Source organism: Aedes albopictus, chromosome 3 (assembly GCF_035046485.1).
Source record: "Aedes albopictus strain Foshan chromosome 3, AalbF5, whole genome shotgun sequence".
Classification (NCBI taxonomy): domain Eukaryota; kingdom Metazoa; phylum Arthropoda; class Insecta; order Diptera; family Culicidae; genus Aedes; species Aedes albopictus.
Genome location: NC_085138.1, coordinates 205,360,131 through 205,381,677, shown reverse-complemented (window position 1 = coordinate 205,381,677; position 21,547 = coordinate 205,360,131). Strand labels below are relative to the sequence as shown.

At 40.4% G+C, this 21,547-nt stretch overlaps 1 protein-coding gene and 1 long non-coding RNA gene across 3 annotated transcripts in view; one reads left to right on the top strand and one right to left on the bottom strand.

Annotated features, from left to right (window-relative positions):
• The window catches only part of LOC109432808 (C2 domain-containing protein 5), a 70,507-nt gene that overhangs the window by 23,619 nt on the left and 25,341 nt on the right, over positions 1 to 21,547 (top strand). For both annotated transcript variants that reach the window (XM_062858679.1, XM_019709153.3), the window contains 4 exons: positions 13,749 to 14,150; positions 14,214 to 14,271; positions 20,060 to 20,610; positions 20,678 to 21,191. In XM_062858679.1, the coding sequence (XP_062714663.1) occupies positions 13,749 to 14,150; positions 14,214 to 14,271; positions 20,060 to 20,610; positions 20,678 to 21,191 (1,525 nt within the window). The remainder of the gene's footprint in view (positions 1 to 13,748; positions 14,151 to 14,213; positions 14,272 to 20,059; positions 20,611 to 20,677; positions 21,192 to 21,547) is intronic.
• Positions 6,557 to 13,740, bottom strand: LOC134291211 (uncharacterized). Its single transcript, XR_009998976.1, has 2 exons — positions 8,848 to 13,740; positions 6,557 to 7,917 (listed from the first exon to the last, which is right to left on the bottom strand). It is a non-coding gene; the product is annotated as an uncharacterized LOC134291211 (long non-coding RNA).

Sequence of the window (21,547 nt, the reverse complement as noted above, 5' to 3'; positions counted from 1 at the left end):
TGAAGTCGCAGTTCGCAGTCCAGTGGTGAACTAAATGCGGTATATATGCAGTAATTCTTTACTAAATATCATAATATTTGTTAATCCTATGTCTACTGTTCAGAATAATAATTATCATTTTAAATTATTTTGAATATTCCGCAAAAATAAATGATAACAGATAAATTTGTATGGCATCATTGATTTTGACTCCCCTCGTATGGGGCCGTCCATATACCACGTGGACAGAAAATTAATGGTTTTTGACCACCTCCCCCCCTCCCCGTGGACAAGCGTGGACTTTTCATTGACCCCTACCCCCCTCCCCCAATGTCCACGTGGACATTCGAAAAAAAGGTTTTTTTTTCATATTTCTAAAATAAATGGAAAAAGTGATTTTAAAAAGTTTTTTTTTTAAATATTGTTTTGTTTTTCTTTGTCATAAATTAGACGGGCTTGGTGGTCTAGTGGCTACCGCTTCTGATTTATATGCAGAAGGTCCTGGGCTCAATCCCTGGCCCGTCCCTTTCCTCCTACTATGTATCTTTCTATATACTTTATCTCTGCTCTCTACATATACAACTCATGTATATGCATGTTCATAGCCGTCGCTAAAACAGAAACGGGTTGAAAAAGCCGTTTCCCTACCTTCCAAACTTTCACAGCACAGTGTCACAATCCTATTAGAAAACGCCTACAAGTTATGCAATTAAGCGAACTGTGCCGCACATCTTCAAAATAATAAAAAACACAATATTCTATCACCTTCCCCTGGTTTCCACACACCAATGTGTGAACCTTCTGCCAACCAATTCCCACCAACACTCCAACATCCGCATGAATTTGTGCTGGCGCAGAGGTATATTCGGCCAGATGTGAATACAAACGATTGCAATCATCACTTCCTTACCCCTTCCCCACATTGACCTGCAACCTGACGTGGCAGGCGCCATTGTCGCCTAGAAATAGAAGATCACCAACGCTCACACACTGAAGATGCCTGCTAGTCCCCGGCAGTTATCTCATTGGTCCTTGTGTGAGTGCAGCCTGGTCTGGCGATACTGGAGTAGCATCCACGGGCGGTCAATCAAGCTCAAGCTCAAGCTCAAGCTCTTTGTAAACAATGTCATAAATAGTATTAAAAACTTTATAAAATACAAATATTCTATAGCTTTACATATATAATACAAACAAGTAGCACAAAATAGATACCTACAAGTTTTCAACATTGTTTTTAATTCAGCTTAATGTTTGTAAAAGTGTGGGTTCGATTCTTGCTCCAGTTGGTGGAAAATTTTACAAAAAAAACAAGATTTACAGCAACTAAATTGTATTGCTGAGGTTTGGACTTTAATATCCATTAGAAACATATCAAATTTTAAAGGAACCTACGAAAAAAAGTTTTTGAGATAAGCCTGCAAATTCCTATGTATTTTTAAACTTTGAAGTAGTTTAAAAATTGGATATGAAACTTCGAAAAATCCATACAAAACTTCAATGAAAATTTTCTGACTGAAACACCAACATTTGCGTGGTCTACACTCCATTTGAAATCTCCAGAATATTCTTCGATGCAGAAAACTAAGTAATTAGAAATTCTGATAATTTAAAACATGATTTTTTTTCCTTGAAGAAGTAATTTACTGTTAGAAGACAATGTATAATAAAATAAAATGTATGGAAGAACTGTTAAGGAGAATCTCATCAATAATGCGACATAATTTGTTTCGTTTGTAAATTCTTGTTTCCTAATTTATATGTCAATGTTGTCCACGTGGACATTTGACGAACCCCCACCCCCCTCTCTGTGGACAAGCGTGGACTTTTCGCTAACCCCCTCCCCCTCCAAGCTGTCCACGTGGTATATGGACGGCCCCTATCTAACCAATCACGTTCAAGAGGGAAAATCATACCTTTGTGCAGTATAAAAGCAAACTGCTTCTTCTTATCTTCGCTCATTATTCTTTAACCCATCGATGCAGAAGCATCGCCGGACGGAAAGCGGAGCTCAGTTTGCTTTGGTCGCCGAGTCGAACGGTTGTCCCGCGCACCGGACAGTAGGCCCGGTTCATTGGTTGTGGCTCGAAATCTCCCAGTGTGGCTGCGGATGGGTACGGCAGCATGCGGAAAAATTTTCATCATCGGATCCAACGCCATCAGCGAAGGAAGAAATCCCTCAACAGTAAACAGATTTGGTTTTGCGAAGTCAAATTTAAACAGCCCTTATCGGGGCTACAATTCAGAATTTTCTGCTGGAATGCTCGCGGCAGAAGCTCTGCCAGCAACGTAGGAGCGGTGGGATGGCTGATTCGCATTCTCTCAGTGCGGTAGCGGATGAGCACGGCAGCAACGAAATGGAAATTTCAACATCGGATCCAACACCTTCGCCGGAGAATTTCACCTCGTGTATGCAATAATTGAACAATTATTGTTCAGCATATAGATTTAAGGTGAAGATATGACGAAGCCACAGCTCAAATTTGCAAGAGCACAAATCTGAAGAACCGAATATCGTATTGCGCTGAAAAGTTGATCGATTGGTCACCACCAGCGAGTAACCAATCGATCAACTTTTCAGCGCAATCCGACGTTTGGTTCTTCAGATTTGTGCTCTTGAAAATTTAAGTCATATCTTCACCTTAAACAGCACTTCTAAGGGCTTTGAAAATGTTTTCCACAAGAGAGAACACACAAACTTCTTCTTATCTTTCATCATTCTTAAACACCACGAGGGGAACGCATCGGACTTCTCCGTTTGCTTCTCTCTTCAGTATGCTTTGGCTAGCCGAGGGCGGTGGTCGTCGGCTGTTGCTAGTCGTCTTCGCATCGCTGTGCGCGGTACCAGTGGGGCTGCTAACCAGTTCACACCGGATCAGATCTCTGGTGCGGCAGAAGCGAAAACTTTCTTCATTCTGGCTTCATCGGTCGTCCGGGCAGCTTTGCACAAGCCAACCAAATTACACAGCTGGATCGCGCTTGCAGTAAAACAGTCCCAAGTAACATTTTAAGTTTTGTTCGGCTCTACAAGAGATCTTCATGACCAATTTTATAAAACTTACAATAAAACTGAATCATACATCAAAACCTCTTGATAACCTCTTTAAGAGCATCTTCCGGCTAAGTGGACCACCCTCGGAGAGGTTTTGCAAACCGCATTAAGAGTAGCAAGAAACTCGTTTTAAAACCTAGTTGAAAAATGTTCCATTCTCGTTTGTTGTTATTTTTTTTTTTTCAACAAAAACTATGACAGCTCAAGATGCAGAGAAGCTTCTGCGATGGCACGTTAAGTTCAGGAGGATAAATCATTCGTAAGTAGAATGCGATCATTTCAAAGTAATATTTCAGTAGTTATTGTGCTGGTAGGCTTATGCGCATTCGGATTTACCGTGAATATTGGGGTTGCAGAATCATAAAATTAATGCGCTTCGAAAATAGTGAATATTATCATCTTGGAATGAAATAAATCAATTTGTGAATTCAGGAAAACTATCTCGAATCACAAGAAAACTCAGCAGAGAGAGTTTATTTATGTGAGCATGGTATGAAAATGGTGGCAAACTATCAATTCATTGCTTATTTAAGCAAAATTAACTATTTTTCATTCACGTAAGCTAATTATTCAATATGGCGACGACCATAATCAGCGAAAATTGAACGAAAGCAAGTTTACTTTTATGATGACCGCAATAAACCTAGCAGCACAGACAAACAGACGTAACACTTCGAACATTTTTCGAATCAAATCATAGTCACGGAAACATGTTCGCCCAATGCTGAAAGGACTGAGTTTGGCCGACCATCAACTAGGTGGCGGTAGTGGGCAAACGTCAAACTCGAGCAAAAACGATGCGAACGCCACGGGTGGTCAGTTGGCCAACTATCAAATTTTCAAATAGACCGTTAAATCGGTGTACGATGCAAAATATCAGAGTGTTACGTCTGTTTGTCTGTGCTAGCAGTGTCGTAGTTTTTGCTTTTCCACCAACAGATGTCGTTACTTATCGAACGGATCGCCATCTGTTGAGATTTTTAACAGTTTTATTGTGGTAATAATGATTGCCAGAAGGTTTACATATCGGAAAGTTTTGTTTACTCTTAAAATCAGTCTTTATGAATATCTTCAAGTATACTATAAAACATTTTATCAATGGTTTTCATAAAAGCAGTCATAAAACTGTAAGTTTTAACTATTGATGTAAAAAAACCTTAATAAAAATCAAACAAAACCTATCAGCAATGGAATTGTTACTTGGGAGCCCAAGTAACATTTTAAGTTTTGTTCGGCTCTACAAGAGATATTCATGACCAATTTTATAAAACTCACAATAAAACTGATTTATACATCGAAACCTCTTGATAACCTCTTTAAGAGCATCTTCCGGCTAAGTGGACCACTCTCGGAGAGGTTTTGCAAACCGCATTAAGAGTAGCAATAAACCCGTTTTAAAAACTAGTTGAAATATTTCCCATTCTCGATTGTTGTTGTTTTTTTTTCAACAAAAACTATGACAGCTCAAGATGCAGAGAAGCTTCTTCGATGGCACGTAAAGTTCAGGAGGATACATCATTCGTAAGTAGAAAGCGATTATTTCAAAGTAGTATTTTAGTAGTTTTTGTGCTGGTAGGCGTATGCGCATTCGAATTTACCGTGAATATTGGGGTTGCAGAATCATAAAATTAATGCGCTTCGAAAATAGTGAATGTTATCATCTTGGAATGAAATAAATTAGTTTGTGAATTTAGTAAAACTATCCCGAATCACAAAAAAAAACTCAGTCGAGAGAGTTTATTTATGTGAGCATGTTATGAAATGGTTGCAAACTACCAATTCATAGAGCTTGCTGACGTTTATTCACCTCTCTCTTTCAAGCATGCAGGCGGGATAGGATTTGTTTTCATCGGGAAACCTTTCCTGATGACAACAAATCCTATTCCGCCTGCATGTTTGAAAGAGAAAGGTGAATAAACGTCAGCAAGCTCTATTGCTAATTTAAGCAAAATTACCTATTATTCATTCACGTAAGCTAATTCTTCAATATGGCGACGACCATAATCAGCGAAAATGAGTTTACTTTTATGATGACCGCAATAAACCTAGCAGTGTCGTAGTTTCTGCTTTTCCACCAACAGATGTCGTTACTAATCGAACGGATCGCCATCTGTTGAGAGTTTTAACAGTTTTATTGCGGTAATAATGATTGCCAGAAGGTTTACATATCGGAAAGTTTTGTTTACTCTTAAAATCTGTCTTTATGGATATCTTCAAGTATACTATAAAACATTTTATTAATGGTTTTCATAAAAGCAGTCATAAAATTGTGAGTTTTAATTATTGCTGTAATAAAACATTAATAAAAATCAAACAAAACCAATCAGCGATGGAATTGTTACTTGGGAGTCCTTGTAAGGGCTACGAAAATGTCCCACAGGACCAGGAGCGAAAGAATAATTTTTTTAGGACGAAAGCCCGGGACACAAATGTCAATCACTTGAGCGCTGTGTGAAAATTGAATAGCGCTCCGTCGCAACCATGAGACATTCAATTCAAATTTGTGAGAGCTGTGCTATTTGATTGACAATTCGGAAAACGTTTTCTTCTTCTCAGATGATGAAGAAAATTTCATTTTAATGAAATGTATTACTCAGTGTTGCCACATTTCAATGCGTGTAAGTCTTCGCAAAATTCGTAAATCTTTACAATTTTACCTAAATATTTGCATGATTTATCCAAATTATGCAAATATTCAATGAGATAATTATTCGAAAGCATTTGGTGTGCATTGTGAAAGTGTTGAGACCACCAAGAATTTAAAATCAACTGCATCAAAAGCGCGGCACGTAAATTTTACTATGTTTTATCGCATAGGAGCTCAATTTTCTGTAAAATTGGTTCAAACAGTTCTTTAAAGGACCAATAATTTTCTGAAAGAGGGTACGGTGAATTTTCCGAGGAAGTTGCTACAACTAAGAATTCGAAACCAACTACATCAACAGCACTCTGTGGAAATCAAACCGCATCTGGTCGCAACATTTCTCTAGTGCGCCTATTGAACTATTGCATTCCTTTTCATCATAACAAGTGTTTGAAAATTGAAACTATCAAAGCCTATCATCGTCGCTGTTCTAACACGTGCAATATTTTTAACAAATTCTGGTCCAAACAACCCTTTTGAGGGCTTTATCAGCAGTTTTCAGAAAGAGTAAACGGTAGATTTTCTGACAAAGTGATGCTGGTCACATAAGTGTCAAAACCGCCGAATTTTAAAATCTACTCCTAAACTAAATGCAACAGCTTGTCTTATCACCTAGTCATGTCATCGAATCTGGCGAGTACGCTTCCTTCTTGCGTGTACAGTGTAAAGTTATAAAGGGATTTCTTCAGGCTTCAAACTTTGTTATAAATATTTTCAACACAAATCTTGTTAAAATTATCGATTTTCAAAACTTTTAGCCACTACAAATTCTATTGTTGATCCAATGAAGTTGCATAGAAGTCATTTGTTGTTTATAACAAACTGCTTTACGTAGTTTAGGGGTGGTGGGGGTAAAGTGGACAGGTGGGGTAAAATGGACAGGGTACAGTTTCATGGCTTTTATTGTTTTTCAAAATGTTTCAACGATTGAAGCTTATGCCTAAGCATGAATCATTATACTTTTGCTGATCTTGAACATTAAAATCAAATAATCCTCTTCAAGATGACAAGAACTTTAAAAATCACGTGAAACAAGGGAAATGATGTAAAATCTGCTTATAATTGCTAAGGTTTTCTCGTAAGTTATTTTCAAATTATTACAAGTTTTACACCCTAAACCAATAAAGTCCACGTAGAAGAGTATATTCGACCGAAAAAAAATTAGGTTTTGTAAAAAAAATAAGTTTTGGATTTTTTTTTAACAAAATCAGACCGTGGGGGTAAAATGGACAATCGGTACAAATTCCACCAAAATTTCATATTTTTTTTTGCAAACTTCAGAATCATCAGCCGTCATACGTATCATGAGATAATTGAAGTAAAAATTTATAAAAAAAATATTTTATATCAACAAAATATAATTTTCATCCAAAACAGTGCTTGTTTTTTTCACTATTTTTACAATAATTATTTAAGTGTGTTTCAAAGTTTGTATCAAAAGTTTTAAAACAACAAAATAAAGGTATCGTATGAAATTTGATAGTTTATATTTAAAAACATAGAAACAATATGTTGTTATATAACTTTTAACGACTTGTTCATTTTACCCCATCGATTGTCCATTTTACCCCCACCATTTTTTTTCACGCTATTTTGATGCACGATTTTGTGAAGAAAATAATCAAAGAAAACAATATTTTTTAAATGCAACCTCTTACAAGATTTCTAGAGTATATCATTATCTTCCATGTTACTCGGAAAAGTAGATGGGTTTTGCCGCGTTTCCGCCGGAAACGACCAAAATGCTTAGGTTGTCCACTTTACCCCCACCACCCCTACGTCATGCGGTTGTGTCTTGTACACACCCCTCTGATTTTTTACGTATTGTTTGATTTCGATTCCATCGTTTTTATCAAGCGTATCATAAACAAAGACTGGTTACTCCATGAGGTGTTTCGGGTCGTCCCGAGTAAGTCGAAACTGTTGTTATAGATGCCTTTGAATCGATAAACCGCTAATGCGTAATGATCTGAGTATTGAAATCTTTCAATAGCAGAGAAAACGCAACACGTGTGGTTCCATGGGAATGGCGGACGGCTTGCAGTCGTTCATTCCGAAGCGTTCGAAAACACTTTCAGATAGACCCGCTGGTTCACGGTCAGAACTCCTGCCTTGCGATCGCGATGTATGCTCAACCCGAGGAAAGATTTCACCTCCTGAAGATCTCTTGTTTCAAACTCACTGCAAAGCTATGCCTTCAACTTACGTATTGCTTCCAGCGAATTCCCGACGACAAGTATATCGTCTACGTAAATCAGTGGTCACCAAATTGCGGCCCTCGACCAGGTTTTGTGCGGCCCGCGAACTGATTTTGAAATGTTTTAGTAAGTGGCCCACTTATAAATTCCATAATGAAAATCAGAAATTTCACCAAATTTTAAAACTTTCATGAGAATGCCTACTAACTACTGAAATTTTGCCAATATCGTGGGGAGTTTTTCAAAAGAAGTAAATTTTTTGAAAGTTTTAAAAACTGTAAAAGACTACTTTTTCGAAATTTGTTTAATTTCACGAAAAAAAATATTTCCATTTTGTATCTATTGGCGAAACTAATTCTGGTATATACTACATCATATTCAGCACTTCTACCAAGAATCTTTTTGATTTTTTTACAGAATGTTTGCCTACAATTTCTTTTAAAGGATGTGTTGCCCAAACTTTCGGAATTTTAGGGATTAGACAAGATATTTTTTATTCCCCTTGCAACACTTTTGGGAATTCCTCTCAAAATATTTATTCCAAATCAGCAACAAATACTTGGAAATCATGTCTGCAGGTTTTTCTTCATTGGCGTCCAAAGAAATTACGCAAGAAAAACTAAATAAAAAGATCATCAAGAACTTCCAAAATAGTATCTCCAGGAAGTTGTCATTTTGAAATTTCTCAAAATTCACGAGAAGTCCAAAAAACCTTACAGTTCCACATCCAACAGGTTGTTTAGTTCTTTGCTCTCGTTCAATATTTTCAGAAAAAAAAATGATTTCTTTTTATTCGTGAATTTTAACTAATGCTTTTTCTTCACACTTTTCAAAAAATCAAACAAATGTATTTTGTTTTGAGCCTTAAACATTGTTGAATTAATGAACCGAGAAATAAATTCTTGAATAACTTGCGGCCCGCAGTCTCTTTTCAAAATTCATTTTTGGCCCGCAAAAGCAGTTAGGCTGAATATCACTGACGTAAATGATTACGTATAGCACGACACCACGATATAATCAACTGTACAGGCACGAGTCATGTTCACTTTGTTTGAACTGCAGTCGGACCATGAACTGATGGAAACGCATGTTGCACTTCCTCGACGCTTGTTTTAGTCCGTATATGGCCTTGTTCAATCTGCAGACTAGTCCATCTCCCCGCTCAAATCCAGATGGCTGGCGCATATACACTTCTTCATCCAACACGCCGTTCAGAAATGCACACTTGACATCTAGTTGGTGCACTTCCCAGTCCTTTTGATTGGCTAGAGCTAACAAAACGCGTGGGGTGGTCATTTTCACGACAGGAGAGTAAGTGTCTACATAATCAAAGCCTCACCGCTGCGAGAAACCGCGCGCCAGAAGTCTGGCTTTGTAACGATCTACTTCACCATCACTGCTCCGTTTAGGTTTAAACACCCACTTATTGTCCACTACTTTCCGTCCTTCTGGCAGCTTAACAAGGGTCCACGTATCGTTCTTTTCCAGTGATACCAGTTCTTCATCAACAGCATGCTTCCACATAGGCCAGTCACTTCTTGTTTTCAAAGTTTCGATGTCCGACGGAATTTCTTCCACAAACTCTTCTGCACTGAGTACGAACGCCATTATGTCCGCGTTGGATTAATCACTCTACCACTTCTTCTCACATTAGTGGTTTCTTCTGGATTCACCTCCGAACCACCATCCTTATGCTGCATGAGGTACACTACCGCCAGGTGTGTATAGTCGTCCGTGAACGTGACAAAATACGAGTGGCCATCCCAAGAGAGCGGAGTGATGGGGCCACAAACATCACTATGAACGATTTCGAGGGGCCTACTAGCACGTTTCTCCGATCGGGGCTCGAACGATTCACGCGTCTGCTTTGCAATAATGCACGGTTCACACACAAACTTTCAGCTTTACCGCGCGCGATTTCAACCGGCATTCCTTCGACCATTTCGTTCCGCACAAGCTTCATGAGATTGTCATTGCCGAGATGCCCGAATCGATAGTGCCACACTTCCAAGCTTTTGCAAACCCGTCCACTCACTAGTGCTTGATCATCAGGCTTAACTTTTTCACACACAAAATCCATACAGTACAGACGTCCAAGTTGCCTTCCGGTGGCGACTACCCCCTCTTCGTCTTCGACACTCACTTTTCTGCCAAAAAATACGACCTTTTTCCCGGAATTTTCCAGCCGACGCAACAAGAGCAAGTTCAGTGACAGATCCGGAGTGTCAAACGTCAAAGCACTAGTAGTAACACGACCTCTATAGCCAGCATGCAAGCTCACACCGTTCTTCGCAGTTAGAATCTCGATCGGACGATTTAACTTTTCCATGATCGAAAACAATGTCTTGTCATTGGACATGTGATCGGACGCCCCACTGTCCAAAAACCATCGCGTCTCAGACACTTCACTCATCGCGACCACCTCTTGGTGGGTCTCAGCAGCAACAAACGATACCGTTCTTGCTCCCACATTCGCCTTTTGGGTGTCATTTTTCTTCGCTGATTTTTGCACTGTTTTTCTTCTCGCTGAATTTCGGACTCTGGGCGCGTTTATGCCCAATCTGCCCGCAGCCGAAGCACTTCAGTTTGCCTTAGGATTTCTCGACAAAAGCAGAACCCTCCGCCGCTTCGCTGTTGTGAATGACTATCGAAGGGAATAACACAGCCTCGTTGAGTCCCGGAAAGCTCTTAAGGGAATGCGCACACAACAAATAAATCTCAACACAAACTGATCATAGTTAACAAATTTATTAACTGGTCATCATTCTCCTACTCCTGACTGGTCCTCCTATCCTCAATGCCCTTACGATCTCTCTTGATAGCCTAATAACTAAGGTTGCATTGCTTTACTCACTGCACTGCAGGGCGCGCCCTGTCTTCCATCGCTACCCCGCTGACGTCCGGCTGACTCACCATCCTGGCTTCGTCGATGCTCACACCGGCTTGACTGACCTGCTCTTATCGACGCTCTTACGTCGTATCTCGGTTACCACCGAGGATGTTGCCTCGCCTAACCACACTGTGGCCGCGCTTCCAACGACCAATGTGACGCACCGACGTTGTTGACCCATTCGGCCCAGCAGCCCTCTCTTCTGAACGCGTGGCGATGGGATTCGATCGCCCTATCCGGACCGACGACGCTTGTTGTGCTGGACGACAAAACTGAAAAATAGGAAACAAAAGCCCTACGGCACCAGGCTATTAGCTCCCTGCGTGTCACGTGGAACGGCAGATCGACATACTTCCAATGGAAGGCATTTGTGGTCTTCTTCTTCTCGACTGGCTTCTTGGCTGGCGATGCCGGAATGCGATGCACTTGCACTGGTGTTCCGTGCGACCGTAAAACGTATCGCTTGCGAATAAATTTAGCGCGATCTGGCCACTAGTCGTCCGTCTAGACGAAAAACTGTTTAAACTTCCATTCTACTAAAGATCTCCATTTTACTTACATTTGTCGAAACTCACGTGTCGATCCTATTTTCGCGCTTTCAAAATGGTGACGCTTACAATAGCTGCGACTAGCGTCTTGTCGTCCGGGGAATTAACCTGTCATCAAGATGGCCATTAACTCATTACAACTTCACCGTCAAATTGCGCATACCTTGATCTGGGAAGCTGGCTGCTCACTTCCAGCAGAGAAGTGAGTCTCGCACCGCACTCGGATTTTGATTTTACTTTTTGCACCCGCGCACTCTTGCAAATTTATTGCAGGCAAAGTTTCGTTCGATTAAACCCCGCGACAGCTTCGAACTGCTACGTGCGGACGACGAAGTGGGCTAGACGACACTGAATGCAGTGCGATCGTTCGATCGTCTTGCCGCCGAGCTCTGATTGTGTGCGTGATGACGCGCTGCACCGAGGGTAACCCGACGTCTCCACTAGACAGAAATGTCTTGCCATTTTGCTGGACAGATGTGTCATGACAGAAATGTTCTCTCGCTGTTTGCATGGAAAGCAGCGGTGTTGATCATTTCTGTTACGTTTTCTCTTTCTGGCAGCAAAATGGCAAGACATTTCTGTCTAGTGGAGACGTTGGGTAAAGAAAATCGTCTCTCGGAGGTGACAATGTGTGGCTGCAGTATAGCGTGGATGTTATTTACTGACCGCAACGATCTCCTTATGTACTTCAATTTTTCCTTCTGCTTCGCTGTCGACGCTCTGTCGTGCGGAGATGTGACGCGGCTATTTGAGCATGTATTGCTTTTCCTGCGATCGGTCGTTGCTATGCCAAGCTGCTGCTTCGGTTGAAGGGTGGAGTGTAGAACGTATTCAGGGGTTTTCCAATGGACTACCCGCTTTGCGCGCAGCCACAGTTGATCAGCAGGAGTAAATCGATTTAATTTTGTATGGCGAAATGCATCTAAACTTGAATTACTTGAAATACAAAGCTTTTCTCGAAAAAATATTTGGTAGGCTTAATAGTAGTCACCATTGTGCACAACCACTACCAAATTTTTTTTGAATAATGTGTTCCACTTTGAAGAATTTGCCTTTAGATGGTATTCGCCATACAATATTTTTGCGATTAACTTTTAGCGATTTTTCGCGCATAGAAGCTAGCGCCACATTGGTCGATGCGGAGAGTAGGAAAACAGCCGATGTAGTTAATTCATTGCGATATGCGGAGCAGTGTGCTTAATGACTTATTTAGGGTAACAATGTTTTCTTGATGGCTGATCAGTTAGCTTAACTCATCGCTTTCCAGTCGCTGTCCTGTCCGTTTGGCCTCAACATCGAGATACCTCCGGTGCACCAGATCCATCGTCAACCTTTCCGAAATTGCCTCCATCGCCGTGGTGACGGCGTCAAACGATTCCGGCATCGTTAACATCAGATGGCAAATTACGTCCTCTTCATCCATTCGTGCTCCGGCTCCCTTTATCTCTCGCACCAGCTGATCAAATCGCAAGAAATGATACTGTAGCTTGTCCCCTTCGTTGTATCGCATCGAGAGCAGCTGCCGCTTCAGCAGCATCTGTTTGTTATGCTTTTCCGCTGGAAGATATCGTGCAGATCGTCCCAGATCTGTTTCGACGACACCTTGACGTACTCAAGGTGACTGTCCGCAACCGACTGTATCAGCACAGACATTTGTTGTCTTGTCTCACTCGCGCCGCTCTCCGTATCTCATCCGCCGCTTTCACCTCTGCCGTCGCCGCTGTGGGAGTGTTCCAAAAATCTTCTTCTTCCGCGCTTCTCTCCACGCAATGCAGCACTTCTAGTTGCTGGAGGTAAGCCCGCATGCGGAAACTCCAATAATTATTGAAACCGACTCCATCGAACGGTTTGATGCGGAAACTTCTCGTTTCCTCCTCCATCACGCACGACACGAAGTTTTCTTTTCGCGAACTATTATGCTTTTGGTCGAAATACGAAGTGACCGAACGTGCGAAAATTGATTTTTAAGCTATTTAGAAATGTCGCAACTAAATTTGGATTAGTGCATATTGTTGCTATTAATTAGCTTAATGATGCGCAACAGAAAAAATAGATTAAAATTTACTTCGCAGCTGCAACTTCGCATGTGCTTCTAGCGACGACTTCGATTTGGTGGTGCGACGATAATATTCCCGGAGAACGAAAACCGCCGAAAAACCGACGAGAATCTCAATCGCGCAAAACTGGACACATCACCTATTGAAATCTTTCAATAACAGAGAAAACGCAACACGTGTGGTTTCGATTAAAAACGACAGTAGACTCTCATTGGATCTGACATTTCTTCTCTTTATAGTCTCATAGTGAATCAATTCTATTAGGGTAAAATAATAATGTTACACACTTAATACTGAGAACTTGCCATAACTTATCTGTTCTCATAAAAGCCCTCAACGAAGCCGTTTTGAAGGTGTTACTCACATACTTTGTACTTTTACAGCGAGGACGTATGTGTATTGTCGGCCATTGGCACAGCTGCAGTGATAAATTTGCAGCACGGCGAACCATCGGCAACTGACAGTGTTAGATTGCATGGATCATCTCTGAATAAAGAAATCATGACATCTTCTATGGATGGCCAGGAGTTAGAAAAAGACTTGAATCCTACTTCAGACCTAAGCTCTTCAACAAAATGCGCAGACATCGCCGACAACCAAAAAAGTTTCGAGACCGATGGGGTTGATACCAGTGCAGATACTCGAATACTTAAAGACGCGTTGGATTCTACAAACAAAACTTCTGCGCCACAAGCAATCGGAAATCAGTGTGGTATATGCCATATTCCATACTCTCACACATCCATACCGTTTAGGATTAATACGATGAAGTGCGCAATATGCAAGTAAGAATGTTTTTAAATTTAACGAATAGTTTTGATTCTATCCATCCTATTCTTTTAAATCAGGAATGGCTGTGTACCTGATGTTCTATTATGTACTATAGAAATTCCAGAGGGACTTCAGGTAAGAAGCATTTTTTTGTATACCGTCGTGCGGGGTTCTTTTTACACTTTTTCATAGTTTTTTCAACTTTATGACATTATAACTCCCAGAGTAGTGAATGGATTTCCATAATTTTTACATATAATAATCGTGAGTATATATGTAGGATGTATGCAAAATTTGAACTTAATCCATCAATAAACAAAAAAGTTGTTCATACACCAATCGGACACATCTCATACAGAACTGGAGGGGGGCCTCTCAAGAAAAATCAGAATATGGCGATTACCTGCCTCTGGCTTCTGATATCAGCGCGACAGTCACTAATCATAACAGCGTCACCAGATTTAAAAGTATATATTGCGAATATTTTGTATAGTTTTTCTTTCGTTGCGCAATTTGCGCGCCGGGCAGTTACGCGCAGCTCCACTCCAGTTGCGCGCAGCCAATCAGGAGCAAGAAAGCAGACGACGTCGTTGCGCGCCAAAGCTACACGCAGCACGTTTCCGTTGTCTGCGACCAAAACAAACATCGACGCTCGCCCACCGGCTGATTGTTGTTGTTGATAACTTGCGTGGAAAGGTAAGTTAACTCATTATGGTCCCTTTCGAGATTATTTTAATGAAACGGAAATAAAACAGTATTTTCTGGAATTGTTGCTGATTCGATTGGTTGTGCCATTATTCGTTGCATTCAGTCTTGTATTGATCGCATGCAGTCGATATCACTTGGGTATGTTTTAAGTAATGCAAATATGAATACTGCCCATGGTATGAGATTCACCCTTGCGCACAACTGACTGACAGATCAGTAAAAGTGTGAAACTAAATTTTTTCTTGCTAAGCGCAATAATTCCACTATATGGGGTTTGACAGCAAGAACACTCATTCCACTGAGCTACTCTTGCCGTTCGTCACAAATACATTCAAAAACATCTGTCACTTCGCGAAACCCACGTGCTTTTGTTTTTGGCGGGAACACTTTTTTTTTTGTTTTGCCTTGCGACTGTCATGCGGCGGTATGCCTTGCGAGCGTACGACCGCCGCAGGACTCTAATAAAAGATAAGCGCGACAATATGACAAAACTGCATTTAAAATTCCAGAGTTATTTAGAAAACTACCTTGTACCAATACTGTAGTATACTATACCATACATGATTTCAATAAATATATGAATTTTAGATGGTTCTGTGCAATCTTTGGTATTGGTATTATGAGCAACGTGATATTGTAATATAGACAGCCTTTATAAAGGGACCCCCTGCCCTTTGGTTCAGAAAGGGATATGGGCAGCGTTCTGCCAACTTGGTCGAGGCAGGATTCTTGGGTGAACTAGTCACAAAACTTTGAATATTACTGCAGGATATGTGATATTCTAACAATTTCATCAACGATGACATTCAAAGTGCCTGAACGATTGCGTTGAGCTTGTAATGACCCCTTGAAGATGGGAGGGAAGATCGAAAATGACATGATATTCCTTCCTAATCCGCGGAAGCATTCTGAATGGCCGCCGTGAGAATATCACTAAATTGTACTAACATCTGCATCGGAGTCTTGTGTCGAACATAACTCGATTGGTGAAATGTTCGTACGTATAACCCGGTTATAAGTCATTAACTACACGGATTTCCACCGTACTAACTGGATTCCTAGGAGCTGAAAGCAGTCTTCAAGAGCAGGACCAATTACTCACTCGAATAACACAAGTAGGATCTATGCTAAATGTTTACTGAACACCCCTAAAACAACAAAGGTAAATTACGTTACCCATTTAATTACAACGCATTCTTTCCACAGCTAAATACCTCTCCCATGGATCACGAGGGTTGACTTGACGGCGTTTCGTTTTAATTTTTGCAATGTAATGTTCTTTAGTGAAACATATCAATTTGAATACTTCAATACGCCTCCAACGGTTTATCACGAACATGTTGCTGCAGACGCAATATAGCTGATCATATGTATTCGGCATATTTATCAGAAATGCTTAATGCCGGGGCTCAGTAGAATCTACTACCATGACGTTATTTGGTTCCGGTCGCTTTTTTCGGTTCCTGGTTCCGCCATTCAAAACTTATGTCGTGAGTGAAATGTGGAGGAGGGATGATTGGAGCTTGTTGATTTCACGGTACCAGAGAACAGTTCGAGGTCGGATGGACTTGAGAAGGTTTTGGTCATCGTCATATCATAATGAAAGCATTATTAGTTTTGTGACTGGCTTTGGGGCCTTTTTAAAGCCAACATACTTGTCTGGGTTTTCTGTCCCACTATTCAATTGATTTTAATAATCATATTTGTAAATTTTGTTTAAATATCATGCAATAACTAAACTTTCTCATGTATTTAATTAGTTCATATACATATACATTGTTCTTGAAATTTCTTATACATGATCATTAATCTGATTCAACATTTCTTAAATACTTACGAATTAGTAAATCCTAATGGGTTTCGAATGCCTTCAATGATACTAGATAATATTTTCTTGTATAGTGAAAATTGTACAAAAAAAAACGAAAATTCATAGTGAGAAGTAAGTGTAGCATCCAATAGTGCTGATAGCTTCAAAGCTATCATGCTATCACGCGTGATTACGACTTCACGAAACTCGACGATAACTGCTTACTTCTGTGACCAGCTGGCCAAAGTCTACGCTCCATACAAATTTAAAAATTTTTGTACGGACAAAGTCTACGAGGGGGGAGGGGGAGTCTGAGATGAATTTTGGTCTACGTGGTTTATGAACAACCCCTAGTGAACTGTCGTTGTCCGCGCAAACGCATCGTGCTCCTCCATATAGACGCGAGACAATTGCGCATACAGTGATGGAAGAGGTTTCTACGTTCTTCGGCGTGCCGCTAGGAACCTTTCAAAAAAAAAAATAGACTTGAAGGCTATCTCCTTTATTTAGGTGAAACGGTCATTTATAATGTATAACGATACAAATATTCGATTGTATATGCTACGTTGATATATCTTCAATGAATTGATCAACCATTTGAAATTGATGAACTATAAAAACAATGCATACAGAGCAAATGTTCTGATACTTTATACATATTTTTATGGTTTATTCGATGTTTTTTCGCGTCCTGATAATCAATAAACACAATAAACATTGTCAAGCAGACGTGCATTTCTACAGCGAATGTTTGTGTTTGATGTCCTGTCAGGCCACGTCGACTGCGCAGACATACTTGAGAAGCTTCGATTCAATGCCCTGTCCCGAGAAAATCGTCAGCCAGATTTTTTTCGCCGATCGTTTCACCGCACTACATACGAAATGAACAACCCTCTAGACGTTTGTTGTACACGCTTCAATGAAGTAGCTATTTATTTATCTAATCAACAGGCTCTATATAAGCCCCAATGATTTTACTTAAATCTAAAGTGTAACATGACAAAGTAACATATCGCAGTCGAAAATAAAACTTAAACATAAGCACAAGAAAAACTGTTAACACAATCCAATTAATAGTCAAAATTAATAAACAAAAAAAAAAACATACAAAACTACAAACTAATTACGCCTTGAAAAAAAACAAACGAAACCTCCGACGAAGTATTTGACGAGACACATTAAAATCGAATAATGAACAAACTCTATTGAAGTTACGTTGCAGGCCGTTAACACCCCCAAACATACTGTAGTTCGTCCGGTTTAAGGGTGGCCGCAGCATGTAATTGTTGCGAAGAGCACGAGGTTGAACATTAATATTTAGTTGATCCAGAATGGCGGGGCAATCAAGGCGTCCTTGCAGAGTGTCCGAGACCAGTAAAGCCCTGGCTGTGTCCCTACGGGTCGATAAAGGTTCCAGATGTATCAGCTGGCAACGGCTTTCATAACTTGGCAAATTATACGGATTGGACCAAGGCAAACGTCGAAGAGCATATCTTAAAAATCGCCGTTGAACAGACTCAATCCTTTCAACTCCATTGTTGTAGTATGGGTTCCAAACAACCGAACAATACTCAAGTATGGATCGGGATAGGGCACAGTACAAGGACTTAAGGCAGAAGATATCCGTGAACTCTCTTGCTATTCTTAATATGAAGCCGAGAATGCTAGAGGCTTTTCCGACGGCGTAGTTGATATACTAGTTGATATGTTGTTTAAAAGAGAGCTTTTCATCCAAAACTACACCAAGGTCTTTGACTTGACTGACGCGTTCAATTTGGGTGCCTGACAAACTGTAATCAAATAGTATTGACCGTTTTTTGTTCGTAAAGGAAATCACCGAGCATTTGGACGGGTTAACTTCCATTCGGTTTAGAGTACACCATTCAGCAAACGCATTCAGCTGACGTTGGAGGAAGTAGCAGTCTTCAATCGATCGAACACGAAGATACAGTTTGAGATCATCCGCGTAGGATATCCGTGGGCATTTGATCACCAAGTTCACGTCATTAAAATATATCAAAAAGATCAGTGGACCCAAGTGGCTACCTTGTGGGATACCAGACGTTGCGGCAAATGAAACGGACTGACAGTCACCTATGACGACAGACAGGTGGCGACCTGTAAGATAAGATTGAAACCATTGCAGGAGGGTTCCATGTATCCCCAGCCGATCGAGTTTAGCTACAGCAATACGATGGTTCAATTTATCGAATGCTGCAGTCAGGTCGGTGTAAATGACATCGGTTTGAACGCGTTTCTCCATGCGTTTCTCTATAGCCTCAATGTTTGACTTTGGAATTTCAAAGAATGTGTTTAAGTTAAGAATTAGTAGATAAGTTAATTTTGTCTGTGCGATATTTTTATTATGTCGAAGATAAATAAATAAATAAATAAATAAAGGGTCTGTTTGAAAAACAATTTCAACCAAATGAAGGGGAAAATATTGCTTTATAATAGGGTAACGGTCGAATTTTGGACCCCTAGAGGGCATTAGTTAGAATTTAAGCCAAAATCAAACAGATTCACAGGGTGTTACACATAATGATGATGTGAGTATGACCGTAAAAGCCTCCATTGTCCGTTAAAATACACACAAGGTCATTTCTGGCTGAACATTTGATGAAAATAACTGAATTTTGGAGCATGAGTTTTCACTGTTTTGGACACCCCAATGTATTTTGGACCCTTTTAGGTATATATTTTGGACACCCGGTGTTGAAACCCGCTTGGAACTATTTTCGAAGAATCTGCCACTTGGATATGCTGGATCACATCCTAATTACTTGATTGACAAAGGCTGATTAGATGAACTTTGCGAATTTAATGCGCTAGAATGATAAACGTTTTTGTTAACATCTGCAAGTTTGCCCAGCATCACATTATCTCTTCGTAAACATGTCGCGACACTCGCGCGGATGACGAGATTAACAAAAAATAATTTCAAGGCAAATAATGATATTTCCAGTAAGGAAATGATTGCTGCTCGTGCAGAACATTCTAATTTAGCGAATGATTTTAAAAATTTAAGTCATCTCTTCAATAACCCGGGAGTGGTCGCGTCGTGTACTGAGTACACACACCATGAAAAATACACGCTTGTGGTACACAGCGTGAGCGTGGCGCCGTTGCAGGTAGTTAAAGACGCGACTGCTCGAGGGTTAAATCTGTGAAATTTATGAAAATACGACTCAGGTCCAAAATATATGGGAGTCCAAATTATATTGGTTACCCTAGTCTTGAAGACATCAAACAGATTTGAACCATATTTTGAATTCTAAAAATCCATATCCAAACGTGTCCAAAGTAGCCCCGCATTGCAAAAGTAGCCCCGCACGACGGTAAAATCTTATTTTCAGATTCCATAATTTATTGCTATGTAATACAAATACTGATATAAATCTTCAGGTCGATGGTCGCGGAATACTTATTCAGGCACACGCCTGCAGATCAAAACGGGATCTAAAAGGAGAATCAAATGCAAAGGAGATGTCTGATGCATTACCTTTTCTTGAAATAGAACTGCATAAATTACTGATTAATAAGCTAAAAATGAAAGGAATGAATGCCATATTTGGTTTGAAAACATCGGTAGCTGTTGGTGAGCGTATGATGGCACTAGTGGCCACAGGCACTGCCGTTTATCTACCGGCCTTGTCACAACCAGCGCTGCCCAAAATTGTGGCTGGAAATTCATGGGCAGATTCTGACAAACTCGTAGAGCTACAAAAATCAATCCAAGAGACGGTCGACCGGAATAGAGAGTATTGCCAGCTTAAGCCTCTCAATGAATTTATTAACAACAAATCGTTGGCACAACCGGATGATTCCGATGACTCCGAGGAAGAAATGGTGGATCTAGATTTGACCTATGGCAATAAGGAGACATGTGTTTTAGAGGTAGATGACATTCATGACTTGGAAATTATATCGCTACTTATGGAACCATGTCCCCCGGAGTAAGTATAGCTATGCTTTAAATTTAAAAAATAATATGTTTTACGAATTATATTTTATATTCCTCAGCGGTTTTGATGTTGTTAATACACAAGTAGTACCAGGCCTACACGATGTAGAAGTAGTGCGGAATCTACAAATGTTCACGCAGGTTTGGCGAGCAAAACTACCAACAAGTCAACCGAATATAAGTTTTTCCAAACACTATCAGCGACTGTTACAAGCCATATACTTTAAATTAAGAGCAATGGTACCATGTGCAATATGTGACTTACGCTTTAAACTAGATCTTCCAGAAAATGACGAAATTCAACTGCTGGTGACGGGAATGGCACTTGGGCTTGGTGAACCATTCAAGCATACCACGTTAAAAGGAAAACATTTGACGAATTCCATTGTCAAAGATCAAATCAAACGCATTGACGATGATTTGATTTTCAACTTGGAAGATGATAATGTACCTCAGGGCAATAATCCGCAGCAAAATACGGTTACATCACAGTTTGGACAGTCTGGGTCCATCAAATATCGACGGAGATCCCCCTGTCGTGGACGGTATGGATCAGGACGACTCGCCAGACATGTGAGTAATACTTGATTTGAAATTCGGAACTGATCAATTAAGATACGTTTTTTTCTGTTCGGGACATAACCAATGCAACCAGTTCATTTTCATTTATTTAGTTAACATCAAATTCATGATAATACTGAATCAACAATTTGCCGCCATAATACTCGATTTGCAGCTGCAGCTCTCCAACGTCGGTCACGCCCAACACTCGCCAGATCACGCTCCACCTGGTCCGCCCATCGTGCTCTCTGCGCTTCACGCCTTCTTGTACCAACCGGATGGTTAGCAAACACCAACTTTGCAGGGTTGTTGTCCGGCATTCTTGCAACATGCCCTGCCCATCGTATCCTTCCGGCTTTGACCATTTT